This window comes from Centropristis striata, chromosome 20, assembly GCF_030273125.1.
Source record: "Centropristis striata isolate RG_2023a ecotype Rhode Island chromosome 20, C.striata_1.0, whole genome shotgun sequence".
Classification (NCBI taxonomy): domain Eukaryota; kingdom Metazoa; phylum Chordata; class Actinopteri; order Perciformes; family Serranidae; genus Centropristis; species Centropristis striata.
The window spans coordinates 32927299-32951463 of NC_081536.1; the positions used below are offsets into that span (position 1 = coordinate 32927299).

The following is a 24165-nucleotide window of genomic DNA, read 5'->3' on the forward strand; positions in this document are numbered from 1 at the left end:
GATTGTGTGGGTTTTAAATTGTTTCTTTATTTATGAACCTTTTTATTTAATCCCCAGTTGACGTTCCTATTTTATTTTTCTTGTCTATTTTTAAAAAAGATAATATGTAAATAACTAAATACGGGGGAATGCAAAGGGAAACTAAAACAAAACTAAATTCAAATTTATTCAAAATTCTACTTTTAAAATTAATTTTGAATAAATAATGAAGGCAAAAATAAGTACTTTTTAAAAATTTAATTTAACACAAATAAAATCAATAAAATGTCAGCTTTAAACTCTGTTGATTTAAATTTTGATCACATGAAATAAAAACATAAAAGAAAAGATCTAAAAGCACCTGAACTTCACTAAAGATTCCCAACTAGAAGTGAATCTACAAAATAAAAGAACCTAAAATTCCAAACCTGGAAAACGTCAGATAGAAACAGGAAGTTCATTTTTTCAAAATAATTGAAAACAATAAAAAAAAACTGCTGAAGAAATAAACTAGAAACCAACAAACAAAGAAACAGGAAATAAAAAACAGAACAGAAACCAGAGAAAGTCCAAAATAAAACCCTGTGTGTGTGTGTGCGTGCGTGCATGTGTGCGTGCGTGTGTGTGTCTGTGTTTGTGTCAAACACAGCTGTGTTGTGTGCAGGTCAAAGGTCAGACTGGAGTCAAACATGTTGATCGATTGTTTCTCAGTATTATTGATTTTTGTTTGTCTGACCTCTTTTTTTTTTCCAAAGACATTTATTGTGAAATTAAAGATAAAAAAGACTTGAGTCTTTACTTAGAAATAGATTTTAGTACTTTAATCTGGATTTATTTTAATCTGTGAATTTAAAAAATTTAAAACGAAAAAGTATAATAAATCATTAAAGTTTTAAATAAAAGTTTATAATAATAAAGTTTATTATTATTAAATAATTTTTACTGAGTTCACTTTAAAGAAATCTACTTTTGTACTGAAGCAAATAAAAGACAAAATTATCTTTACAAAATATATTTTTACAGTCACTATATATATATATATATATATATATAAATATATATATATATATATATATATATATATATATAAATATATATATATATATATATATATATATATAAATATATATATAAAATATAAATTTATAAATATAATAACTTTAGTTGGGTTTAATTTCAGTTATTTGATTAATATTTGAACATTTCATAGAATCTAATATTTGAAATTATATTATATTATATTTATATTATTAGCAACATTATTATTAATATTATATTAAAATATATTATAATTCAGCTTTTAAAAGTGAAAATCAGTCATTTCATATTTGAATTTAGAACAAATAAATTCAGATGCATGATTTTCAAAATAAAATATTTGAAATAATGAAAGGAACTCATTTGTTAAAAATGCAAATATTTGGAAATTAAACATTGTATATTTCAATTTTAATAAGAAGAAATATTTTGTTTTTCTTTAGTTAAACTGGAAAATTTCAGAATAAAATCCCCTTAATTAAACTAGTACCTTTCAGAACAAAGTCCCTTCAGTAAAACCATAAACTTTCAGAATAAAATAACCTTTAGCCTAAACTGCAAAATGTCAGAATAAAATCCCTTCAATTTAACAAGTAACTTTCAGAATAAAATCTCTTCATTAAAACCATAAAGTTTCATAATAGTTTAAGTCAAACTTTCAAAATAAAATCCTCTCAGGTAAACAGGAAATATTTTTATTTAACACTTTGATATTGTTATTTATATTATATTTGATATTGTTTTACATTGCAAATATTTGGAAATTAAACATTTTATATTTAAATTTTAATAAGAAATCAGAAAAATGATATATATTTATATATAATGTATTTCTATATATCTATATATAGATATATATACATTCTATAATGTATTTATATATATATATATATATATATATATATATATATATATATATATATATATGCATATATATATATATATATATATATATGCATATATATATATATATATATATATATGCATATATATATATATATATAAAATGAGTCATTGTGTGTTCGGTGATGTCACAGCCATCTATCAGGGTCGCCCTGCTGCTGGGTGTGACCTCATCAGCTGAGTAAACAGGAAGTTTATCAGTGTTATCTCTGTGTGTGTGTGTGTGTGTGTGTGTGTGTGTGGTTTTTAGTTAAAAGTTCACTGATGAGTTTTTGGGATTTTTGCTGATGTTTTAGTAATATTTATAATAATTTAAGAATAATGTATTGTGTTTATTTTTATTTATGTTCAGGATGTGACAACAAAATATTTATTTATTTAATATATTATACTATAATTATTATATCATTATATAACTACAGTGTATGAGAGACAGAAGCTGCAAAAAAAACACTAATGAAATAAATGACTCGATAAATACATTAATATGCCTTTTAATGTACCAGAAATATTCAAAATAAATATAGGCATTTATAATAATTTAATAATAATGTATTGTTTATTTTTATTCATGTTCAGGATGTGACAACAGAACAATATTTATTTATTTAATATATTATAATTATTATATCCTTATGAAACTAGTGTATGAAGGACAGAAGCTGCAAAAATAAAAAATACACCAATAAATAAAGGACTCGGTAAATACATTATGCCTTTTAATTTACCAGAAATAATAAAAATAAAGATGCCTTTTAATGTATCAGAAATATTAAAAATAGATATCAGCAATGTTATGAATGTAGTTTTTATTTACCTTTTTATTATTTATATATATTTACTCTATTTAAACTGTCCCTTCTATTTATGTATTTATTTAAAATGTATTAACTTGTGTACATTTAAAATAAAAATAATTAAGAAAAATAATCTGAAATCAAAATGTTAATACATATTTAATAAGGAAATAAATATAATAAAATTATAATGAGTATTTCTCCTCTGTGGTGTAAAACAAGTGAGAACTTCATGTTGGTGAAGTTTCATTTTCTCACTTTTAAGGTCAAACTTCTTCTTCCTCTTCTTCTGCAGCTGGAAACTTTCACAATAAATCCCCCTTAACAAGGTTAAACTGGTTTATTATTTCCTTCTGGTAAACTTCCTGTTTGGTTCCAGTAAACAACCTTCTGTTCGTTCATGTGTGTGTGTGTGTGTGTGTGTGTGTGTGTCAGGTTACATCTCTGCTCTTATTTTGGTAGTTTTGTCAATCATGTCAATCATTAATTTAAAAAAATAAATAAACAGGAAGTTTTAAGAGTTTAAATAATACAAGTAACACTTCAAAATAAAATCTGTTCTGTTAAAGTTACACTGGGATCTTTCAGAATAAAATCTCTTTAGCTAAACTTGAAACTTTCAGTATAAAATTTCTTGCGTAAAACCATAAACTTTCAGAATAAAATGTCTTTAGTTTGAGTTAAACTGGATACTTTCAGAATAAAATCCCTTTAGTTAAACTGGAAACTTTCAGAATTAGATCCACTCAATTTAACCAGTAACTTTCAGAATAAAATCCCTTTAGTAAAACCATAAACTTTCAAAATAAAATGTATTTAGTTTAAATTAAACTGGAAACCTTCAGAATAAAATCTCTTCAGTAACACCATTAACTTTCAGAATAAAATCCCTTTAGTTAAACTGGAAACTTTCAGAATAAAATCCCTTTAGTTAAACTGGAAACTGTCTGAATAAAAACCTCTAAGATAAACAGGAAACTTTCACAATAAAATCACCTAAATTAAAGTTAACTTTCACAGACACAGTGATGATGTCACAGACGGTGATGATGTCAGCAGGTTTTATTACTGTAGAGAATCACAGCAGGAAGAGAGTACTGATGACATCACAGCTTTATATGACAGAAGCCCCGCCCCCAAAAATAATCACAGCAGAGCTTTAATAAAAAGCACCAATCACTGCTGACTGCAGAGTCACGTGACCCGACAGACCGCCGGCTGCTTCCACCAGAGGCATTCTGGGAAACACAGTCCTCTGATTCTGTAGTTTTCTGCCCTGAACTGAGTCTGTCAGGTGTACGACGGTCCAGCTCTGCCTCCAAGACTCAAAAGTCCAGGAGCTTTTAATTTGAAATATCCAACAGCTGCATGGCTCCTATCACATTCATCATTTTATACACGATTTAAAATAATAACAATAAGAATAAAACGACCCACATGCATAATCTGTGGGAGAAGCAGACATAAATGTATTAATAAAGCATCAATAAAATAATAAATGTATTAAGGTGTGCTGCAGCGCCGCCACTCAGCCGGTGGTCAGTCGTGGTACTGCAACATGTATTTAACGTGTGTGTCATTACATTTTAATCCAACAAAAGGTTTCAATAGTGTGAAACTACCAGAGAAAAAATATTTTAAAGTGCGTCACGAGTCGCATGCAGACCGCTGGGTTAGTGACGCGAGCGGCCGGCGGTCTGGACAGGAAGTAGATCTCTGCAATCAGCAGCTTTACAGAAAAAAAAAAAAAAAAAAACAAGAGAAGAGAAGAGAAGAAAAAGAAAAAGGAAAAGGAACAAGCCACTCAAACAGAGATTCTGTTAAATAAAGTGAAAAACAGGTTTGTTAAAATAAGCTCCATTAAAATAAAGGCTATTTTATATCTAGCTTTAACCCCGCCCACTATACAGGTAGCCCCGCCCCCAGTGGTACCCTGTCCCCTCAGGCTCCGCCCCCTCCCTCTTCCTCTCAGGATCAGCAGGTGAAATGCATTCACATTTTGACTACAATAAAATGTTCACCATTGATTATTAATTTGCTCTTTAAGAAGCTGAATTCTCCGAAGAATTTTTAACAATTTAAAGAAAAACAAATACTGAACTTATAAATCAGATGTTAAAACAGTGACATTTTTCTGTCAATCATATTTTCTCAGTTAATTGATTTACGATTTTATCTTTAAAGTCCAAAACAAACCAGATTCAGTTTTCTGACGAGCTTTAAATTTTAACATTTTAAACATTTAAATTGTCGATTATTTTCCCGTTTTTTCCACGGGAAAATTGTCGTTTCATCGCTCGGCTCTGGATCCTGATTGGACGAGAGCTCGACGCGGCGAAGTCACAGGAAAGAAGGCGGCGGCGGCGGCGATGGTTAGATTATTGCAGTCGTGTGCGCTGATCAGCGATAATAAAGTGACTCTCAGAGGAGAGAAGAAGAAACATCCATCATCACCATCATCGTCACATCTGGAAGGAAAACAGTTATTATCATTATTAATATTATTATTATTATCATTATAATCACATGATTTTTATAGGTTTAACACTGGCCTCTAAGGAACTATAAGTACCAAACACGTCATAATATTATGGGAAGATGCATTAATAAATGCTCTGAAGTTACGATAAATTATGGCAAGGAAAAAATTAGAAATTGGGTTTTATGGACCAACGAGTCTCTTTACTGACACGCCCACTTTATGCTGATAACTCACGAGTCTCTTGGTGTTGTGATGTTGATGTGAAAATGTTTAAATTTAGCACCAAATGTGTATCAACGTATGATGACATATTACTGAGCATGAGAAAAGACTTTACGTACTCATATCATAATGTTCTAAACACATATACTCTAGTTATTTAATGAATAAAGTCATTAAAGGAGCATTGGACTCACCTGTTCAGGAGCTTTGTGCAGCCACTTGTCTTTGTCTCCGCCCACCTTCATACAGGAGAACAGGTCGCAGACGGACGGCAGCGCCAGGCGCTCCTGGACGGGGACGCACGGGACACGGTCAACACACTGGACAGGACTGGTCTGTACTGGTCTGTACTGGTCTCTGTTCTAGTCTCTTCCGGTCTGTTCTGGTCTGATCTGGTCTCTGTTCTAGTCTCTTCCGGTCTGTTCTGGTCTGATCTGGTCTCTATTAGTTTGTTCTGTTCTCTGTTCTAGTGTCTGTGCTGGACTGTTCTGGATTTTGTTCTGGTCTCTACTGGTCTGTTCTGGACTCTACTGGTCTGTTCTGGTCTCTACTGGTCCGTTCTGGTCACTACTGGTCTCTGTACTGGTCTGTTCTGGTCTCTGTTCTGGTCTCTACTGGTCCGTTCTGGTCACTACTGGTCTCTGTACTGGTCTGTTCTGGTCTCAACTGGTCTGTACTGGTCTGTTCTGGTCTGTTCTGGTCTCTACTGGTCTCTACTGGTCTCTGTACTAGTCTCTACTGGTCTGTTCTAGTCTCTGTTCTAGTCTGTTCTGGATTTTGTTCTGGACTCTACTGGTCTGTTCTAGTCTGTTGTGGTCTCTAATGGTCTCTGTAGTGGTCTGTTCTTGTCTCTGTTCTAGTCTTTTCTGGTCTCTAGTGTGTTGTGGTCTGTTCTGGTCTCTACTGGTCTGATCTGGTCTCTACTGGTCTGATCTGGTCTCTACTGGTCTGTTCTGGTCTCTGTACTAGTCTCTACTGGTCTCTGTTCTGGATTTTGTTCTGGTCTCTACTGGTCTGTTCTGGTCTGATGTGGTCTCTACTGGTCTGTTCTGGTCTCTACTGGTCTGTTCTGGTCTGTGTGGTCCTGTTACCTGAGCCTGACTCCTCTTCCTCAGCAGCCACTTGTCCTCCTCAGCTTCGGGTCGGGGCTGACCTCCGGACCCCGGAGTCTGTCCCGGGAGAACCCAGAGTTCTGGATCCAGAGGACACTGGAACGGAGACGAGGAGGACGAGGAGGACTTGAAGTGAGAGCTGTGCTCCTCCCTGCTGGCCTTCTCCTCCTCAGGAGCCACCCAGCCGGAGAGGGAGGAGGAGGAGGAGGAGGAGAGGGGAGGAGCCCTGCAGGAGGAGGAGGAGCCTGTGGGGTGGAGCCAGGCCTGCAGGATGGCCTGAACCTACACACACACACACACACACACACACACATGATGTGTTATTATAGTGTTATACTCTTGTTATAATGTTATTATACTGTTATTATATTGTTATGTTATTATAGTGTTATATTATGTTGTTATACTGTTATTATAGTGTTATATAATGTTATAGTTTTATTATAGTGAATAGTCAATATTTATCTAAATATATTCCTGACATTTAAAACATTCCTAATTATTTTTAAGTTATTTTTAAAATGTCACCTTCTGTTCCTGCTCCCTGAGATGCAGAGGGGGCGGGGCGTTCTTTGTGGTGGGCGGGGCATTCTTCTCAGTGGGCGGGGCGTTCTTCTCGGCGGGCGGGGCATTCTTCTCGGTGGGCGGGGCATTCTTGGCGGTCGGGACGCCGTTCTTGTCCCGTCCGTCCTGTTTGAGCAGCCAGAGGCTCAGAGCTTCTTTCCCACAGTTCTCGTCACAGACGCAGTCGGCGTAGGCGCCGCAGACCTCGTTGGCCCTGCAGGTCTGCTGCAGCGGCGCCACCTGCTGCAGCCACGCCTCCAGGGCCACCGCGGGGGCGGGGGAGACGGGGGAGGCGGCGGGGCTGGAGGCGGGCGGGGTCTTCAGGCACTTGAGCTGGCCCAGGTTCTCGATCTCCATGGCCGTGGAGGTCTGGCAGCAGGAGGAGCAGTCGGCGGCGGGGCGGCTCGGCCCCGACAGCCAATCACTGGACGACCAGCCGCCCTCGAACGGCTTAAACACCCGGCGCCACTGCTCGGCGTCCGTCATGTGCTCCATGGGCGGCGTGATGAGCCAGTCGCTCAGCCCCTCCTCCTCCTCCTCCTCCTCCTCCTCGTCCTCCTCCTCAGGGGAGACGGTGAACTCTGACTCGTCGATCTTCTCGATGGAGAAGGAGGAGCTGCAGCTGCTGTCGGCCCGCTCCCTGCTGACCGCCGTCTGGTCCTGCAGGAGCCACGCCTCCAGGTCCCGGAGCTGACCCCAGGCCTGCAGGAAGTCCACCGAGGCCAGGACGGGACAGGAAGTCTGACACGACAGACAGGAAGTCAGTTAGACATGTGACCAACAGGAACAAGACGGAGCAGACTCAAACAATAAGAATCATAGAATCTAAGAGGTAAAAAACGGCCTTTAAACGTCCTTCAGGCGGTCGTCTCGCTCACCTTGCTCTCCTTGTGTGCCATCAGCCAATCCTGCGGGTTCTTGCTGGACTGGTAGCCAATAGGAGCGCTGCTTGCTGGAGGAGTTCCCAGCAGCCAGTCGCTCAGAGCGCCGGCCTCCATCTTCTGATCACAAACACAGAAACAGTTCAGCTTCCAAAACAAACGTCTGTTCTCAGACTGCTGTTATTAGTGTTATCTTAATGTGATTATAGTGTTATTATAATGTTGTTATAGTGTTATTATAATGTTGTTATAGTGTTATTATAATGTTATAGTATTATCATACTGTAATTATAATGTTGTCATAGTGTTATCATACTGTTATTATGTTATTATAGTGTTATTATAATGTTATTATAGTGTTGTTAATGTAGTGTTATTAAAATGTTATGTTTTTATAGAGTTATTATATTGTTATTACATTGTTATTATGTTATTATAGTGATATAGTGTTATTGTATTGTTATTGTAGTGTTATCATGCTGTTATTATGATGTTATGGTATTAAACTGTCATGTTATTATCATATTATGTTATAATGTTGTCACTGTTATTATAGTTATTATAATGTTATTACATTGTTGTTATGATGTTATTGCACCGTTATCATAGCATTATTATGTTACCATACTGTTATTACAGTGTTATAATATTATAGTGTTAATACAATGTTATTATAGTGTTATTATATTGTAATTATAGTGTTATCATACTGTTATTATAATATTATAGAGTTATTATAATGTTATTAGTGTTATTATAGGTTATCATATTGTTATTATAATGTTGTTATACTGTCATGCTATTATTGTATTATTGTTATAATTTTGTCACTGTTATGGCTCAACATTATTAGTGTTATTAAAATGTTATTACAGTGCTATCAGTGTTATCATGTTATTATAGTATTATGATGTTATTATAATGCTATCATAACGTTATTACAGTGTTATTATAATGTTTTTAGTGTCATTATGTTATCATATTCTTATTATAGTGTTACAAGAACAACAATGTTCTACTAGTGTTGTTAGTGTTATTACAGTGGTAGAATGTTAATAGATTGTTAGTGTGTTGCAGATTAAAGTGTCACTCAGGTGAGTCTCCCTCTGTCTACCTGCAGGGACAGTTACCTGTTTCTTGGCTGCGATTGGACAGCTCTGCACCGGACCTCTCTGATGGGCGGGGCTCTGAGAGGACACACCCTCCACCAGCTGCAAACAGGAAACAGCTGATCAGCATCACACAGTCAGACACAACATCTCAAAACTGTGACTCTTTATCCCAAAATGTCAACTTTTTATATCATAATTTCTTTTTTTTTAATCTCATAATTTCGACTTTAATCTCATAATTATGACTTTTATCTCAAAATTCGAATATTACAAGAGACCAATTTTTAAAAAGTATGTTTAATATGGAAATGTTGGCCTCTGAAAAGTATGTCCATCTTATCATGACCTTTTATCTGATAATTATGACTCTTATCTTATAATTTCAATTTTTTTATCTCACAATTACGATGTTTAATCTAATAACTGACTTTTTATTTTATGACTTTTTAATCTCAAAATTATGATTTTTTTAGCTCATAATTGCGATTTTTTAATCTCAATTTTAAAAAAAAATGTTATTTTATAATTTCGACTTTAATCTCATAATTATGACTTTTATCTCAAAATTTGAATATTACATTTTAAAAAGTATGTCCATCTATATGACTTAATACTTGGTTGCGACTGTTTGACTTGAACTACTGGAAATATTGGACTTTTCATCATATTCTAATGTATTCAGATGCACCTGTGTGTGTGTGTGTGTGTGTGTGTGTGTGTGTGTGTGTGTGTGTGTGTGTGTTACCTGTGCCGTGATGCTGCCGAACGAGGTGATGGCCTGTCTCAGGGAGCGAGTGTCGGCGTGGAAACTCATCTCAGGTGTCTCCTCTGGTGTCAGACTGAGGGAGGACAACCTGCAGCAGGAGGAGAAAACAAACACACCCAGCAGAGAAACTTTAGTCACGTGACAAACGAAGAGAAACACTTTTCTAACCGGTCGATGCTGCTCACACGTTCTTACTGCAGACATGAAACCTGCATCAACGCCTTCAGCAGACACTTTTCTTTCTGATCACACGAATGTTTTTGGTAACGCTTTATATTAAGGTCCTTGTAATAACCATTAATTAACAAGTAATAAGGCCCTTGTAAGTCCTTACAAGAAGCTTATTGACATTATTGTGTGTTTATAAGCTTGTATAAGTGTTAATAATGGCATTACAAACACCCATGACCCACCCATTATGTCTTTGCCATGCCTTTATTAATCTTATTTTGTTTGCTTATTGATATTAAAATATACTTTATTGCTCATCTATTATAAGTTAACTATAAGTTAACTATGCTTTTTGCAACTACCGGATCTAAAGCGAGAACAATGCCTTATTACTTGTTAATTAATGGTTATTAAGGACCTTATTATAAAGCGTTACCATATTTTGTTGTTAGGACTCACGCTTTGAGAGAAAACAAGAGCAGTTTGAGAGGTCTTCGAAATACCAGGCCTTCAAAATAAAAGCACGCAATTGTATCGGAGTGTTAACAGGAATCTTCTTTTTAGAAATGAGGAGTTTATGGCTTTATGGTTGCGGAGTAACGAGTAGTTTAGTAGAATAAAAGCCTGAGAGGTCACTGTGTCTGAACAGGAAACACAGGTCAAAGCTGTTTTTCAAAGTAAAAGCCCCACAAAGTAACTGTATCTTAATAGGAAGTTCAGGATGTGGCTGTACTGTAAGACATACTGTCAGTTTTCCACTTTCCTATTCCATCTATATTATAATAATAATAATAATAATAATAATAATAATAATGTATGACTAAAGCTTCCTCTTCCCGCAGCAGCTTCAGAGTTAAACTCACGTCTGTTATTTCCCTCCAGACACAAACAAGTTACACACACTCTGCAGGCTGTCATTAGGAAACAACTAAAACAGTCATTTAGTGAAACTGTGTGTGTGTGTATGTGAACTTGTTAAACTCTCAGAGTCTCATGATCAGTTTAAAGTCTCGACAATCATTCACTGTTGATAAAGTTTTATATTTATTAACTTCCATAAAGAAACAGATCCGCTGACTCAGCACACACACCTAACTCTGTGTGTGTGTGTGTGTGTGTGTGTGTGTGTGTGTTGCCAGTAATTGCTGTTTTTGTCGGTAAAGTCTGGTTTCTTTAATCTCTCAGGTCGTAATGTCTGGAGGAAATTATTCTCCATAAACTGAGCAGATTCTGGTTATTTTAAGATTACTTATATTTTAAAAAAGGTTTATATCGAACACAAATGTTTTGATTTCAAGCCGGCAGCTGCACGTAGACGGTCACGGTTTCAAAATTAAGCTAAAATATTTGAAACACAGACGTCTCGCTTGTTTTTAGGTGTTATGGGCGCGACTTTATCTGCCTTATTTTTATTTATTTATTTAAAAAAATAGCATTATTATGGTCCGAGTCTGTTGATGGGATTTATGTTATTTGGATTAAATTAAAAAGCTTAATTAGCTACAATTCAATACATGTTTTGATCGTGTCCTTCTTTATATCGCCTGTTTGTGTTTAATGATGTTAAAAACAATTAATTAACAATGTCAATCTTCCAGGACGTGACTGTGTGTGTGTGTGTGTGTGTGTGTGTGGTTACTTTTCCATGCAGCTGGTCAGCTGGTTGTTGAGGTCGTTGCTGCTGTTGGCGTTCTGCAGCTGATGGACGATGACGTCAAACTGTCCTCTGAGCTGAAACAGGAAACAGGAAACTGAGTCCAGCAGGATATGAAGCACATATTAACCAGTAGAACCAGTAGAGAACCAGTAGAACCAGTAGAGAACCAGTAGAACCAGTAGACGGAGCAGTTACCCAGTGCAGCTGGTGCAGCTGCTGCTGCAGAGTTTCCGTCTTGACTTGCTCCAGCAGCTCGATCTGTCCCAGCAGCCAAACCTCCCTGCAGCGCAGCGCCTCCTGCTGACGGCTCACACAGCTCTGCAGCTCCGCACGCACCTGCACGCAGCCAGACACGCAGGGAGACAGGCAGTGAGACACACAGTGAGACACGCAGGGAGACAGATGAGAGACGCAGTGAGACAGACAGCAAGACACGCAGCGAGACACGCAGCGACACAGGCAGTGAGACACGCAGTAAGACACGCAGGGAGACAGGCAGTGAGACACACAGTGGAAACACAGTAAGACACACAGTGAGACAGGTTAGACACGCAGGGAGACAGGTGAGACACACAGTAAGACATGCAGGGAGACAGGTGAGACACACAGTAAGACAGGTGAGGCACACAGTGAGACATGCAGGGAGACAGGTGAGGCACACAGTGAGACATGCAGGGAGACAGGTGAGGCACACAGTAAGACAGGTGAGGCACACAGTGAGACATGCAGGGAGACAGGTGAGGCACACAGTGAGACATGCAGGGAGACAGGTGAGGCACACAGTAAGACAGGTGAGACAGACAGCGAGACAGACAGCGAGACAGATGAGACACGCATCGAGACAGGTGAGACACACAGCGAGACAGACAGCGAGACAGACAGCGAGACAGATGAGACACGCATCGAGACAGGTGAGACACACAGCGAGACAGACAGCGAGACAGGTGAGACACACAGCGAGACAGACAGCGAGACAGACAGTGAGACAGGTGAGACACAGACAGTGAGACACTCTATTATTACATTTTTACATGTCGTTTAACTGACGCTTTTGTCCAAAGCGCCTTACAATAAGTTAATAAATGATAAACGGATAGCTGGAGTCCTCGTTATTGTTCGTTCAGCCTGACGTGTTTGTGAGGACAAAGAATCCACACAGAGACACGAAGGAGTTAAAATGGTTCCACTCGAGTGACAAATCCTCTACAGAACCAGAGTCCACTGAGGAAACAACTCATTTTAACAGCAGAGTTCCTGCAGACAGACCTGACGAAGCATCAGTTCAGCTTCATGCTGTTGTTACTTCAGCACCTTTAGATCCGTTTATTCACACTAAATCACAGAGAAATCTCTTTATTTAGGCTTCAGACTTCAGACTGCTATATTATATATATTATTTGAGGACGACGGAGTAACGAAAATCAGCCAATCAGCACGCAGCGCCACATCACAGACCGAAAGGTGAAGCAGATTTACCTGAAGACGTCCAGAACCAAACACTAAACTCCTCCAGAAACACAGTAGAGTCCAGTAGAAGCTGATTCCAGTCATATGAACTTCTCTCTCTCTCTCCACTCTTTTATATAGTGACTCGACCACACCCTTCTCTCTCTCTCTAGTGTTTTACATGCTGACTCGACCTCTCACACACCTGTGTATGGGTCATTGAGCCTGGCTAACCACATGTCCACGGCTGAACAACAGGACGACTTAAGGTGTTTGTGGTTTCTCTCACACACACACACACACAGTAAAACCAGTGAGGTAAAAGGTGCATTCAGGTGCACCTCGTAAACCCTGTTGGCGGTCATGTGACGGCGGACTGGAACGTGTCGCTGCAGCACGTTGAGGCAGCGACTCGTTATCAGCCGACGGCTCAGTTCTGTCTCTTCTAATGGAATTTTGCATCTTTTTTGGGTCATTTGGGGTCTTTTTTTGTGTCATTTTGCGTCTTTTTTTGGGCATTTTGTGTCTTTTTTTGGGCATTTTGTGTCTTTTTTTGGGGCATTTTGTGTCTTATTTGTGTCATTTTTCGTCTTTTTTTGACATTTTGTGTCTTATTTGTGTCATTTTTCGTCTTTTTTTGACATTTTGTGTCTTATTTGTGTCATTTTGCATCTTTTTTTGGTCATTTTGTGTCTTTTTTGTGTCATTTTGCGTCTTTTTTGGACATTTTGTGTCTTATTTGTGTCATTTCGCATCTTTATTGTGTCATTTTGCATCTTTTTTTGACATTTTGTGTCTTTTTTGCACGTTGAGGCTGCGAGTCGTTATCAGCTGACGACTTTATATTTAACTGTCCAGAGCAAAACTAGAGAGTAGAGCCACAAACTCGACTTACTGAAGCCTCTGAACTCTGATTTAGAAACAGTGTTTTTGTCTGGAAATGCTCTGAAATATTATGTGATTCAATAAACCATAATTATTGCAAAAAGTATTGAAATTGTGCCATAAAAACATCATTAAAAAAAACTAAATCCGGCACATTTTCTCATCAAATTCTACCAATTAGACACATAAAACGTGTTGATCCATTTTTTTTCCTAATGTAGAAACATGAATATAGATATTTCTCTAAACTCCTGAACTTTTGATGGTTTATATGATATAATATTTAGTAGTTTTATTTATTGTGAGGTCCTTTTTTGGCATAACTTCAAACTCTTCATAGACAGACAGACAGACAGACAGACAGAGACAGACAGACAGAGAGAGACAGACAGAGAGAGACAGACAGACATAGAGACATAGAGACATAGAGACAGACAGGTGAGGATGAGGATGATGAAGGTGCTGACCTCTCTGGTGTTTTCTCTCAGCTGCTGCTCGGCCTTCATCACGCTGCTGATGGCGTCCTCCAGCTGGTCCTGGGCCTGCCGGCACTGCTTCAGCCCGGCCGCCGCCACCGCCTCCGCCAACGGCATTCTGCACAGGAAACAGGAAACAGGCCGTCAAAATAAAACAGGTAATACAGTTCTAGGAGCTTTAATGCAACATTCACCACGTTCTTCCAAAAATCGCCAAAAATTTGAGCGTTTATTGTAGAAAAAAAATGGCGGTTATCGTCAGAGTTTGAACTTTCCGACGGTCCTTGAACATATCATCTGTTCTGAAAGTTTCTGTTATAAAAAGTGTCCGTTACTTGTGTTAAATGTTGATTTTAGTGTCAGAATCTCTTTATTCTCCATGTGTCATTTAAAATAAACCAGATCCTGTTAAAAACATTAAATTCTCCTCAGAGACACTGAACTTATTTATTATGTCGTTATGTTAAGAAGGCGAACATGTGGCGAAAACTTTTGTCAACTATTGTTGTTTTTGTGTCTTTTCTGTGTCATTTTGCATCTTTTTCTAATGTAATTTTGTGTCTATTAATGTAATTTTGCATCCTTTTTTGTCATTTTGTGTCCTTTTTTGTCATTTCACATCTTTTTATGTCATTTTGTGTCTTTTTGTGTCATTTTGTGTCTATTTTATGTCTGTTTATGAGAGGACAGGAGAGGCTGTTTACACAGAGCAGAGAGGAGAGGACAGGAGAGGCTGTTTACACAGAGCAGAGAGGAGAGGACAGGAGAGGCTGTTTACACAGAGCAGAGAGGAGAGGACAGGAGAGGCTGGGAACATGACAATACTTCAATATGTAGAAAAAACTGTTTTTTACAACATTTGTGATACTACTTAAAGTATTTCTATATAAATTATGTTTTAATTTATCAGAGAAATTCAACTTTTTTCTGATTTCTGTCATTCTAACTGTTATTCTGCACAAAGACTGTTTGAGTTGTTCTGATTGTGCTGATTCCACAGAGCTGCAGGACTTATAGATTATATAGATTTGATATGTTGCAGTGAAACACGAGGACACAGAGAGGAGAATGTAGACAGAAACAGCGTTTTGGGGTTCAGAGGGTTCAACGTTTGTTAATAAATGTGATATTTCAGGGATTTTAACTCAACTGCAGCAGTCGGCTCTGAACTAAAATCCTCTTTAGTTTCTTTGTGTTCGCTGAGTTTTTTCCGCTGACCGAACTTTTAATCAGAGTTCATGATGTAAGAAAATGTTTCAACACCGACGGTGAAACTTTCTCTTCCTCTTTCTTCACTAAGCTCGCTCTCTTTCTTCAGCCCACACTTCTGCTTTCACCTCTTCTACAACACACTTCTCTTCCTCATCACTCTCTAGCTTAAATACCATAAATACACACACACACACACCTGAATACATTAGAATATGATGAAAAGTCCATTTCCATAAATAATAAACAGGCCCTATTATTAATGAATTGAGTCATATAGATGAACATACTTCTCAGAGGACAACATTTACATATTAAACATACTTTTTAAAAATTGGTCTTTTGTAATATTAACATTTTGAGATAAAAGTCATAATTATGAGATTAAAGTTGAAATTATGAGATAAAAAAATCGAAATTATGAGATTAAAAAGTCAGAAAATAAAAAGGCATAATTATGAGATTAAACATCGAAATTATGAGACAAGAAATTAAAATTATAAAATAAGTCATTTTTCAGATAAAAAGTCATAATTTTGAGATAAAAAGTCGTTATTAGACGGACATATTTTTCAGAGGCCAACATTTACATATTAAACATAATTTTTAAAATTGGTCTTTTGTAATATTAACATTTTTTTGAGACACTGGAATTTAGGTCTTTATTAAATGTAAGCCATAATCATTAGAATTAGAAGAAATTTAATAAATGAAGACATGAAATGTTTCATTCGGTGTGTAATGGATCTATATAATGTGTTATTTCCATTTTAATTTTTTGTTTATTTTTCATTCATTCTCCCTATGAAAAAAACTGATGAAAATACATTTTGGATGAAAAAACACTGTTTTGGTTGATTTTCTCATTACTGCACAATATAAATACATGATAGAAAATTTCTAGACAACCTAATGCACGCAAACAAATAAATAAATCATCTGTTTTTGTGATTCGAAATACTTACAGCTGTTTATTGACTGGTGTGTTTTTACAAAAAAATTTAAAAATTTAAAAAAAAAAGTAGAAAATAACCTGGAACTTATTGTAGAGTACCACAATAGTTATGTAGTATAGTATAATAGTAATAGTTATGTTACGATATATAAGCACATAAGTGATATTTACCATCTGGCTGTCTACCAACTTTCTATAAAAACAATAAAAGTTGATTCCTGACATAAAATAATTATTTATCTGTGTTTGGAAAAATGTCCGCCTGCTTTTTAAAGTGAGATTTTATCTATAAAATGCCCCCAAAAAATGAGAGATATGTCTAAAAATGTATTTTTCTGTGCGACTTTATGAGTTTTAACCTTTCTCAATATTTGTTCAGTCGAGTTGAAAACAGAAAATAAACACGACAGACAGACTGCAGGTTGTGTTTGTTGTGTGTCTGTTGTTGTGCTGTGACTCAGCTGACTGCGGCTCAGGGTTTTGTTGTGGTGGAGGCCGCAGCTGCTTTGTGCTCTGATTGGTCAGAGGGCTGCTGGCTCACCAGGACCCACTGGGATTAAACCAGTCACACCACTAACACATATTTTTAGACACAGCCAGACAACAAACAGTCGACTCAGTGGAGTTCTTCTATTTACCAGCACACTTTAATCTTACTCATTCTGGGATCTCTTACTTTGAATTGTAGTCCAGTTACCTCTTATTTTGAAATTTATTCCACTGATCTCTTATTTTAAATTGTAGTCTATTGATCTTTTGTTTTGGAATGTCGTCCAGTGATCTCTTATTTTGAAATGTAGTCCAGTGATCTTTTATTTTGAATTGTAGTCCAGTTATCTCTTATTTTGAAATGTAGTCTCATGATCTCTTATATTGAAATACATTCTAATGATCTCTTATTTTGAAATGCATTCTTTATTTTTTTCTTTACTTTTTTCTTTATTTTCTTTACTCATTATTTTGATATATATTCTAACCATGTATTATTTTGAAACCTGTTCCATCAATGTTTTATTTTGAAATACGTTCTAACAATGTAATATTTTGCAGCGATGTTTTATTTTGAAACATATTCTAACCATGTATTATTTTGCAGCGATGTTTTATTTTGAAATATATTCTAACCATGTATTATTTGAGACGTGTTGCAGAGATGTTTTATTTTGAAACATATTATAACAATGTATTATTTTGCAGCGATGTTTTATTTTGATATATATATTCTAGCCATGTATTATTTGAAACATATTGCAGCGATGTTTTATTTTGAAATACATTCTAACAATGTAATATTTTGCAGAGATGTTTTATTTTGAAACATATAACAATGTATTATTTTGCAGCAATGTTTTATTTTGAAATATCTTCTAACAATGTATTATTTTGCAGCGATGTTTTATTTTGAAATATATTCTAACCATGTATTATTTGAAACGTGTTGCAGAGATGTTTTATTTTGAAACATATTATAACAATGTATTATTTTGCAGCGATGTTTTATTTTGAAATATCTTCTAACAATGTATTATTTTGCAGCGATGTTTTATTTTGAAATATATTCTAACCATGTATTATTTGAAACGTGTTGCAGAGATGTTTTATTTTGAAACATATTATAACAATGTATGATTTTGCAGCGATGTTTTATTTTGAAATATCTTCTAACAATGTATTATTTTGCAGCGATGTTTTATTTTGAAATATATTCTAACCATGTATTATTTGAAACGTGTTGTAGAGATGTTTTATTTTGAAATACATTCTAACCATGTGTTATTTGAAACGTGTTGCAGCGTGTTTTATTTTGAAGTGTTTTGGCTGGGCTGGGCCTGGGGCGCGGCTCTGCTTCACTATCAGCTGTAAACAGTCAGTCAGCTGATAAGAACCAGCTTCACTTTCTCACAAGGAAAAACGTCAACGTGGCCTTTAAACCTTTATTGACCAAACAATTAATCGGTTAATCGGAGAATAATCAGCAGATTTATCTCTAATGAATATAGTTGTTACACTGTTATAACACTTTTAGCAGCCAGTTTCAGGCAAAACACATCTGTGTTAGCTGCATTCTACTTTAACTTCTGGGTTTTACTTGTACAAGAGTATTTTTAAATCATGGTAATTATACTATAATACTTTTACTACTGAGACTTACTTGTAAATGAGTATTTTACAGTACTTTTACCAAGTAATCTGAGTACTTCCTCGACCACTGGTATTAAAATGTGTCCTAATAATTCACTTTTTCATTTTTTCTACCTAATTAAACCATATAACGCACACAGTTATATCACTATAGGAGACAGTTTTAGGCATAAAAAATACTTTTACTTTGGATATTTGTGTACATTTTTCTGCACTGTACTTTAACTTCAGGGTTTTACTTGTACTAGAGTATTTTAAAATCATGTTATTACTATTTTTATTACTGAGACTTACTTGTAAATGAGTATTTTACATCACTGTTTTTCTACTTTTACTACCAAGGAATTTGGGTACTTCATCTTATTGTGTCCTTATAATTAACTTTTCATTTTATAATTTTCATACCTAATCAAAGCAGACAATTCATAAGGCATAAAAAATACTTTTACTTTGGATATTTGTGTACATTTTGCTGCACTGTACTTTAACTTCAGGGTTTTACTTGTAAATGAGTTTTTCTACTTGTACTGCCAAGTAATCTGAGTACTTCATCTTATTGTGTCTTTATAATTACCTTAACAGTTTTTATTTTTGCTACCAGCCAAACCAGATAATATACATGTACTTTTACTTTGGACATTAAAGTACATTTATGCTCAATTGTACATTTCCTTAAATGGTTTTTTCTACTTTTACTACCAAGTAATCGGAGTACTTCCTCTACCACTGGCATCATAATGTGTCCAACTAATTAAAATGTACATTTTTTATTTTTTCTACCTAATAAAACCAGATAATGCACCTAATTATATCACTTTAGTAGACAGTTTTAGGCATAAAAAATACTTTTACTTTGGATATTTGTACACATTTTGCTGCATTGTACTTTAACTTCAGGGTTTTACTTGCACAGGAGTATTTTTACATTACAGTATTACTACTTGTACTATAAATCAAAGATAATACCCACAGTTATAACACTATCAGGAGCATATGAAGTACATTAAGCTGGACTGCACTTTCATGTTGTCCTCCGTTGTATAAAGCATCTTAATGTGTTTTATAATGAACTCTACTGTTATTACATTTATATAAACAGATTATTTCACATGTACAGTCATGTTTTCAGTCTCACTCCTCAGGTTCTTTAACCTTCTGTACACCACTTGTCCTAAGGGTAAAAAGTGACCCACTTCACTAAACCCCTTAAATAAAACAGCTTAAGTGAATTTTAAAACCCGAATCTATCTTGCATGAAGAAAGAACCTGTCAATCATCAGAAACTTGTGAATATTGAGGGTTTTTCCACTTTACGGTGCAGAAAAACTGTGTTTAATCAGTTCAATCTTTACTGTTTTACACAAATATGGGGTTTATTTTTATTAGTTTCATTGCTAAAAGGTACTGCATATGTGTTGACATATTTTTTAGCAAGTGTGCATGCATGGTTTTTATGGGTTTTTTTTTTTTTATAGCTGATGGGTCAAAAATGACACCTGAGATAAGTAGTTGTGTACAAGAGACAAGACCCTGTTTGTGTACAAATATGAACAAAGGCAATGTTTTGCTTTTTCTCATGCTGGGATCATTCTAGGAAAAGTAATCGAATATCAAGTTGGGAAAAAAAGATCATTATGGAGGTTTCCTCTGCTGTTAACCCTATGAAATCTTCGGCAAATATGTCTGTTAAAAAATCTGTTACATATCTTCACCATGCCATGTTGGGATCAGTTTGTTCAGCGTTACCTCACCTAAATGTCCTGATAATTCATTTTTGACTTACTTGATCAAAAATGTTGAACCCAAAAGAAACTAAGGAAAACATCAAATCTGATCTGGAAAATTATGTTTCAAAACACAGAATTTTAAATATTGCAAATATGAACACAGGTTGCAAATATTACATATAAGAGGTAAAATGAGGATAATATCTAGTTCAATATTTTATACTAAATATATCTGACAATATCTCCAGTTTTACTTGGCCGAATATCGTCACAAAAAAATAATCTGGCATGTAGTTTCAAGCCAGAACTTTAGAGGGAAGCTGACGGAGAGACTCGATGTTGCTTCTTTTTTATGTCTTCATGTCATGAATAAGTAATATGCAGGCGTTTCCATGGACTCCAGAGGGTTTTAAACATAGCATCGGGTAATTTTTAACCCCTAAAATAACACAAGGGTGAAGGAAAAGCATCATATCCGCCTGTTATATGATCAATACCTGCACAGCAGAGCCATGTGGAGGCTAACACTGAGCTAAAATGGCGAATAAAGTAGGAAATTCTCGGTTATCGTACCTCATGTTTGACTCCGTGACGGAAAACACAAACACAGAAAAGACCCGGAAACACGCCTAGTGTTCAGCTCCGAGTTCAGCTGGAAATAATCAGTGAAAAACCGGTTATTGTTGGTTTCTCTGAGCTCAGAGGAATGAGGAAACGCTTCTCTGACTGGCCGCCATCGCTGCCAGGCGGCCCGCACGTACTCACACTCCCAGGCCGGGGGGAGGGCCCGGGGAGGGCCCGCAGAGGGCCCGCAGAGGGGCCTCCGTGGACTGCCCCTCCACTATCACAGCCTCACATATTACACGCATCAGTGATTAACGAGGATGTGACCGAGGCCGCCGTGCACAGCTGATAACTCGGTTTATATTAACCAGAGTGGCCGTGACAAGCAGCTGTCTTTACTCAGCTGGACACACTGATCACAAACACGTCTTGTTTATGTTTTACACAAAATTACCAATAATAACTGTAAAAATGACCAAAAAGACACAAAATGACCAAGAAAAAACCCATAAAATGGATGTAAAAATGACACACACAAAACACAAAATGACCAAAAATAACCCACAAAATGACAAAAAACATGGACGTCAAAATGACAAAAAACACAAAATGACCAAAAATAAATGTAAAAAATTACAAAAAAACCCACAAAATGACCAAAAATAACTGTAAAAATGACCAAAAAACCCCCCACAAAATGGATGTAAAAATGACACACACAAAACACAAAATGACCAAAAATAACCCACAAAATGACCAAAAATAACTTTAAAAATGACCAAAAATAACTTTAAAAATGACCAAATAAACAAACTGACATAAAATCCCACAAAATGACCAAAAATAAATGTAATAATGACAAGAAAAAATCCACAAAATGACCAAAAATAACTGTAAAAATGACAAAAAAAGACCACAAATAATTGTAAAAATGACAAAAAATAACAACAACACAAAATGACCAAAAATAAATGTAAAAATGACACAAAAAAAAGACACAAAATGACAAATGTTCGTCCTGGTGTGTGGGACAAAACTTAATGACTCCTGGGACTGGATGTTAAATAGCTTTCTTTAACTACAATATAAACACATATAATTATTTTTGTGCTTTTATCTTTGTTAGCTTTGTTACCAACTCGCCAGACTCCGTTCAGAAACACGTGTTGTTTATGTTTGTCCGGTGTGTTGGACAAAGTGCACGTCTGGCAGAAACAACACACACTTTCTCCAAATGTCAAAGATCAGCCAGTGAACTCGGGTTAAAGATAATAAGGCAATAAAGATAATAATCCACCCAGCAGCACTTCTTTATGATAAAATAACGACTTTTATAGCCGGAAACCATAGCTCGCTGTCACTCCACGGCTGGAAGGAGACAGTGCGGAAAAACACAGAAATCTCATATAAAACACAACATCTGGTGACAGGTGACATTGATCGGCGAGTTGTGAGTGAGCCGAATGACAGAGAAGATACTAGTAATGTGTAATATACTTTACAAATCTCATATTACACCAGGGAAATCTCACAAATTATCAGAAATGCTAAAACTGTATATTTTATGAAGCGAGTTTGGTGTAAGACCCCTTACACGTGAATCTAGCTAAACACCGGGTTAAAATAAATATAAAACGTTATGACTGCTGGGACTGGATGATAAATAGCTTCTTTTAACTACAATATAAACAGATATTATTATTTTCTGTGCTTTTATGTTAAGTTTTGTAACCAATAATAACTGTAAAAATGACCAAAAAGACACAAAATGACAAAAAAATAACTGTAAAAATTACAACAACAAAAAAAACCCCACAAAATGGATGTAAAAATGACACACACAAAACACAAAATTACCAAAAATAACCCACAAAATGACACAAAAAAATGGATGTCAAAATGACAAAAAACACAAAATGACCAAAAATAAATGTAAAAAATTACAAAAAAAAAACACAAAATGACAAAAAATAACTGTAAAAATGACCAAATAAACAAACTGACCAAAAAATCCCACAAAATGACCAAAAATAAATGTAATAATAAAACTGTATATTTTATGAAGCGAGTTTGGTGTAAGACCCCTAACACGTGAATCTAGCTAAACACCGGGTTAAAATCAATATAAAACGTTATGACTGCTGGGACTGGATGATAAATAGCTTCTTTTAACTACAATATAAACAGATATTATTATTTCCTGTGCTTTTATGTTAAGTTTTGTAACCAAACTGGAGGTCACAGGGTGTTGTTAGCCTAGCTTGCTAGCTCAGCCTACCGGGATCTGCTATCCACAGCGGCGCTAACTAGCCGACACTTTGGACGTGAAAAGAGGCGTTTTTTCGGTCCAACTTACCGGCTGCCTTTACTCTGGACTCTCGACCTCGATGTCATAAATAATCCAAGTCTTCTCGAAGACGCGTTAAATGAAGAAGAGCTCCGTGAAGACCCGGTGTTTCCCACCAGCTGCGACCCACAATGTCACGATCACGTCAAGGAAAGAAAATAACGCACAGAGGGGGCGGAGAGATCTCGCGAGAACTGAGTCTTCTTCTTCTTCTTCTTCTTCTTCATGTTGTTTTATGGCGGTTGACAAACAACTTTTTGGTGTATTACCGCCACCTACTGATATGGAGTGTGGACCGGGACTTTACACATTCCTGAGTTTAACTAAATAATAATAAAATAATAATAATAAAAATAAATAAATTAATTAATAATAAAATTAAAAAATAAAATAAAAAAGAGAAAGTACATAAATTATATTCTCTCTATTAATCTTGTTCTCCTAAGATACTGTAACAAAAAGGAAAAACATTTCTCCTCTGAACTTCTTTGTAAAAGATCCCGTAAATCAAAGTTCAACTTAATTCCTTTAAGGTTCAATATCAGTTCCCTTCTCTCCTGATCATACTTCTGACAATAAAGCATCACATGTTCTAAATTTTCTTCTTCATTACAATATTGACATCTTCCCGAATTGTGTTTTCCCATTTTAAATAGTGTACTGTTTAATGCTGTATGACGCGAGAACTGAGTGTAACACCCCCACGTTAGTTAGTCAGACAGAGAGCGAG

At 35.8% G+C, this 24165-nt stretch overlaps 1 protein-coding gene across 2 annotated transcripts; it reads right to left on the reverse strand.

Annotated features, from left to right (window-relative positions):
- Positions 1-4212: 4212 nt before the first annotated feature.
- ncoa4 (nuclear receptor coactivator 4) lies at positions 4213-23651 on the reverse strand. 2 transcript variants are annotated; one of them, XM_059323941.1, is made up of 11 exons: positions 23445-23651; positions 14483-14609; positions 11880-12020; positions 11667-11758; positions 9836-9944; positions 9109-9189; positions 7976-8098; positions 7062-7838; positions 6513-6815; positions 5616-5708; positions 4213-5185 (listed from the first exon to the last, which is right to left on the reverse strand). In XM_059323941.1, the coding sequence occupies exons 1-11, from the start codon at positions 23480-23482 to the stop codon at positions 5180-5182; spliced, it is 1890 nt and encodes a 629-aa protein (XP_059179924.1). In that variant the 5' UTR covers positions 23483-23651; the 3' UTR covers positions 4213-5179. The 2 variants fall into 2 exon arrangements, with proteins under 2 accessions (XP_059179924.1, XP_059179925.1); XM_059323942.1 differs by lacking the exon at positions 23445-23651 and adding an exon at positions 21098-21368.
- Between the last annotated feature and the right edge of the window lie 514 nt (positions 23652-24165).

Excerpts from the sequence above, each read along its gene's own strand:
- ncoa4 (XM_059323941.1), bottom strand. The coding sequence starts at position 23,482 with ATGACATCGAGGTCGAGAGTCCAGAGTAAAGGCAGCCG. Across the intron at positions 12,021-14,482 it reads TGAGAGAAAACACCAGAGAG|GTGCGTGCGGAGCTGCAGAG; the intron begins GTCAGCACCTTC and ends GGCTGCGTGCAG. Across the intron at positions 11,759-11,879 it reads AGCTGCACCAGCTGCACTGG|CTCAGAGGACAGTTTGACGT; the intron begins GTAACTGCTCCG and ends TTCCTGTTTCAG.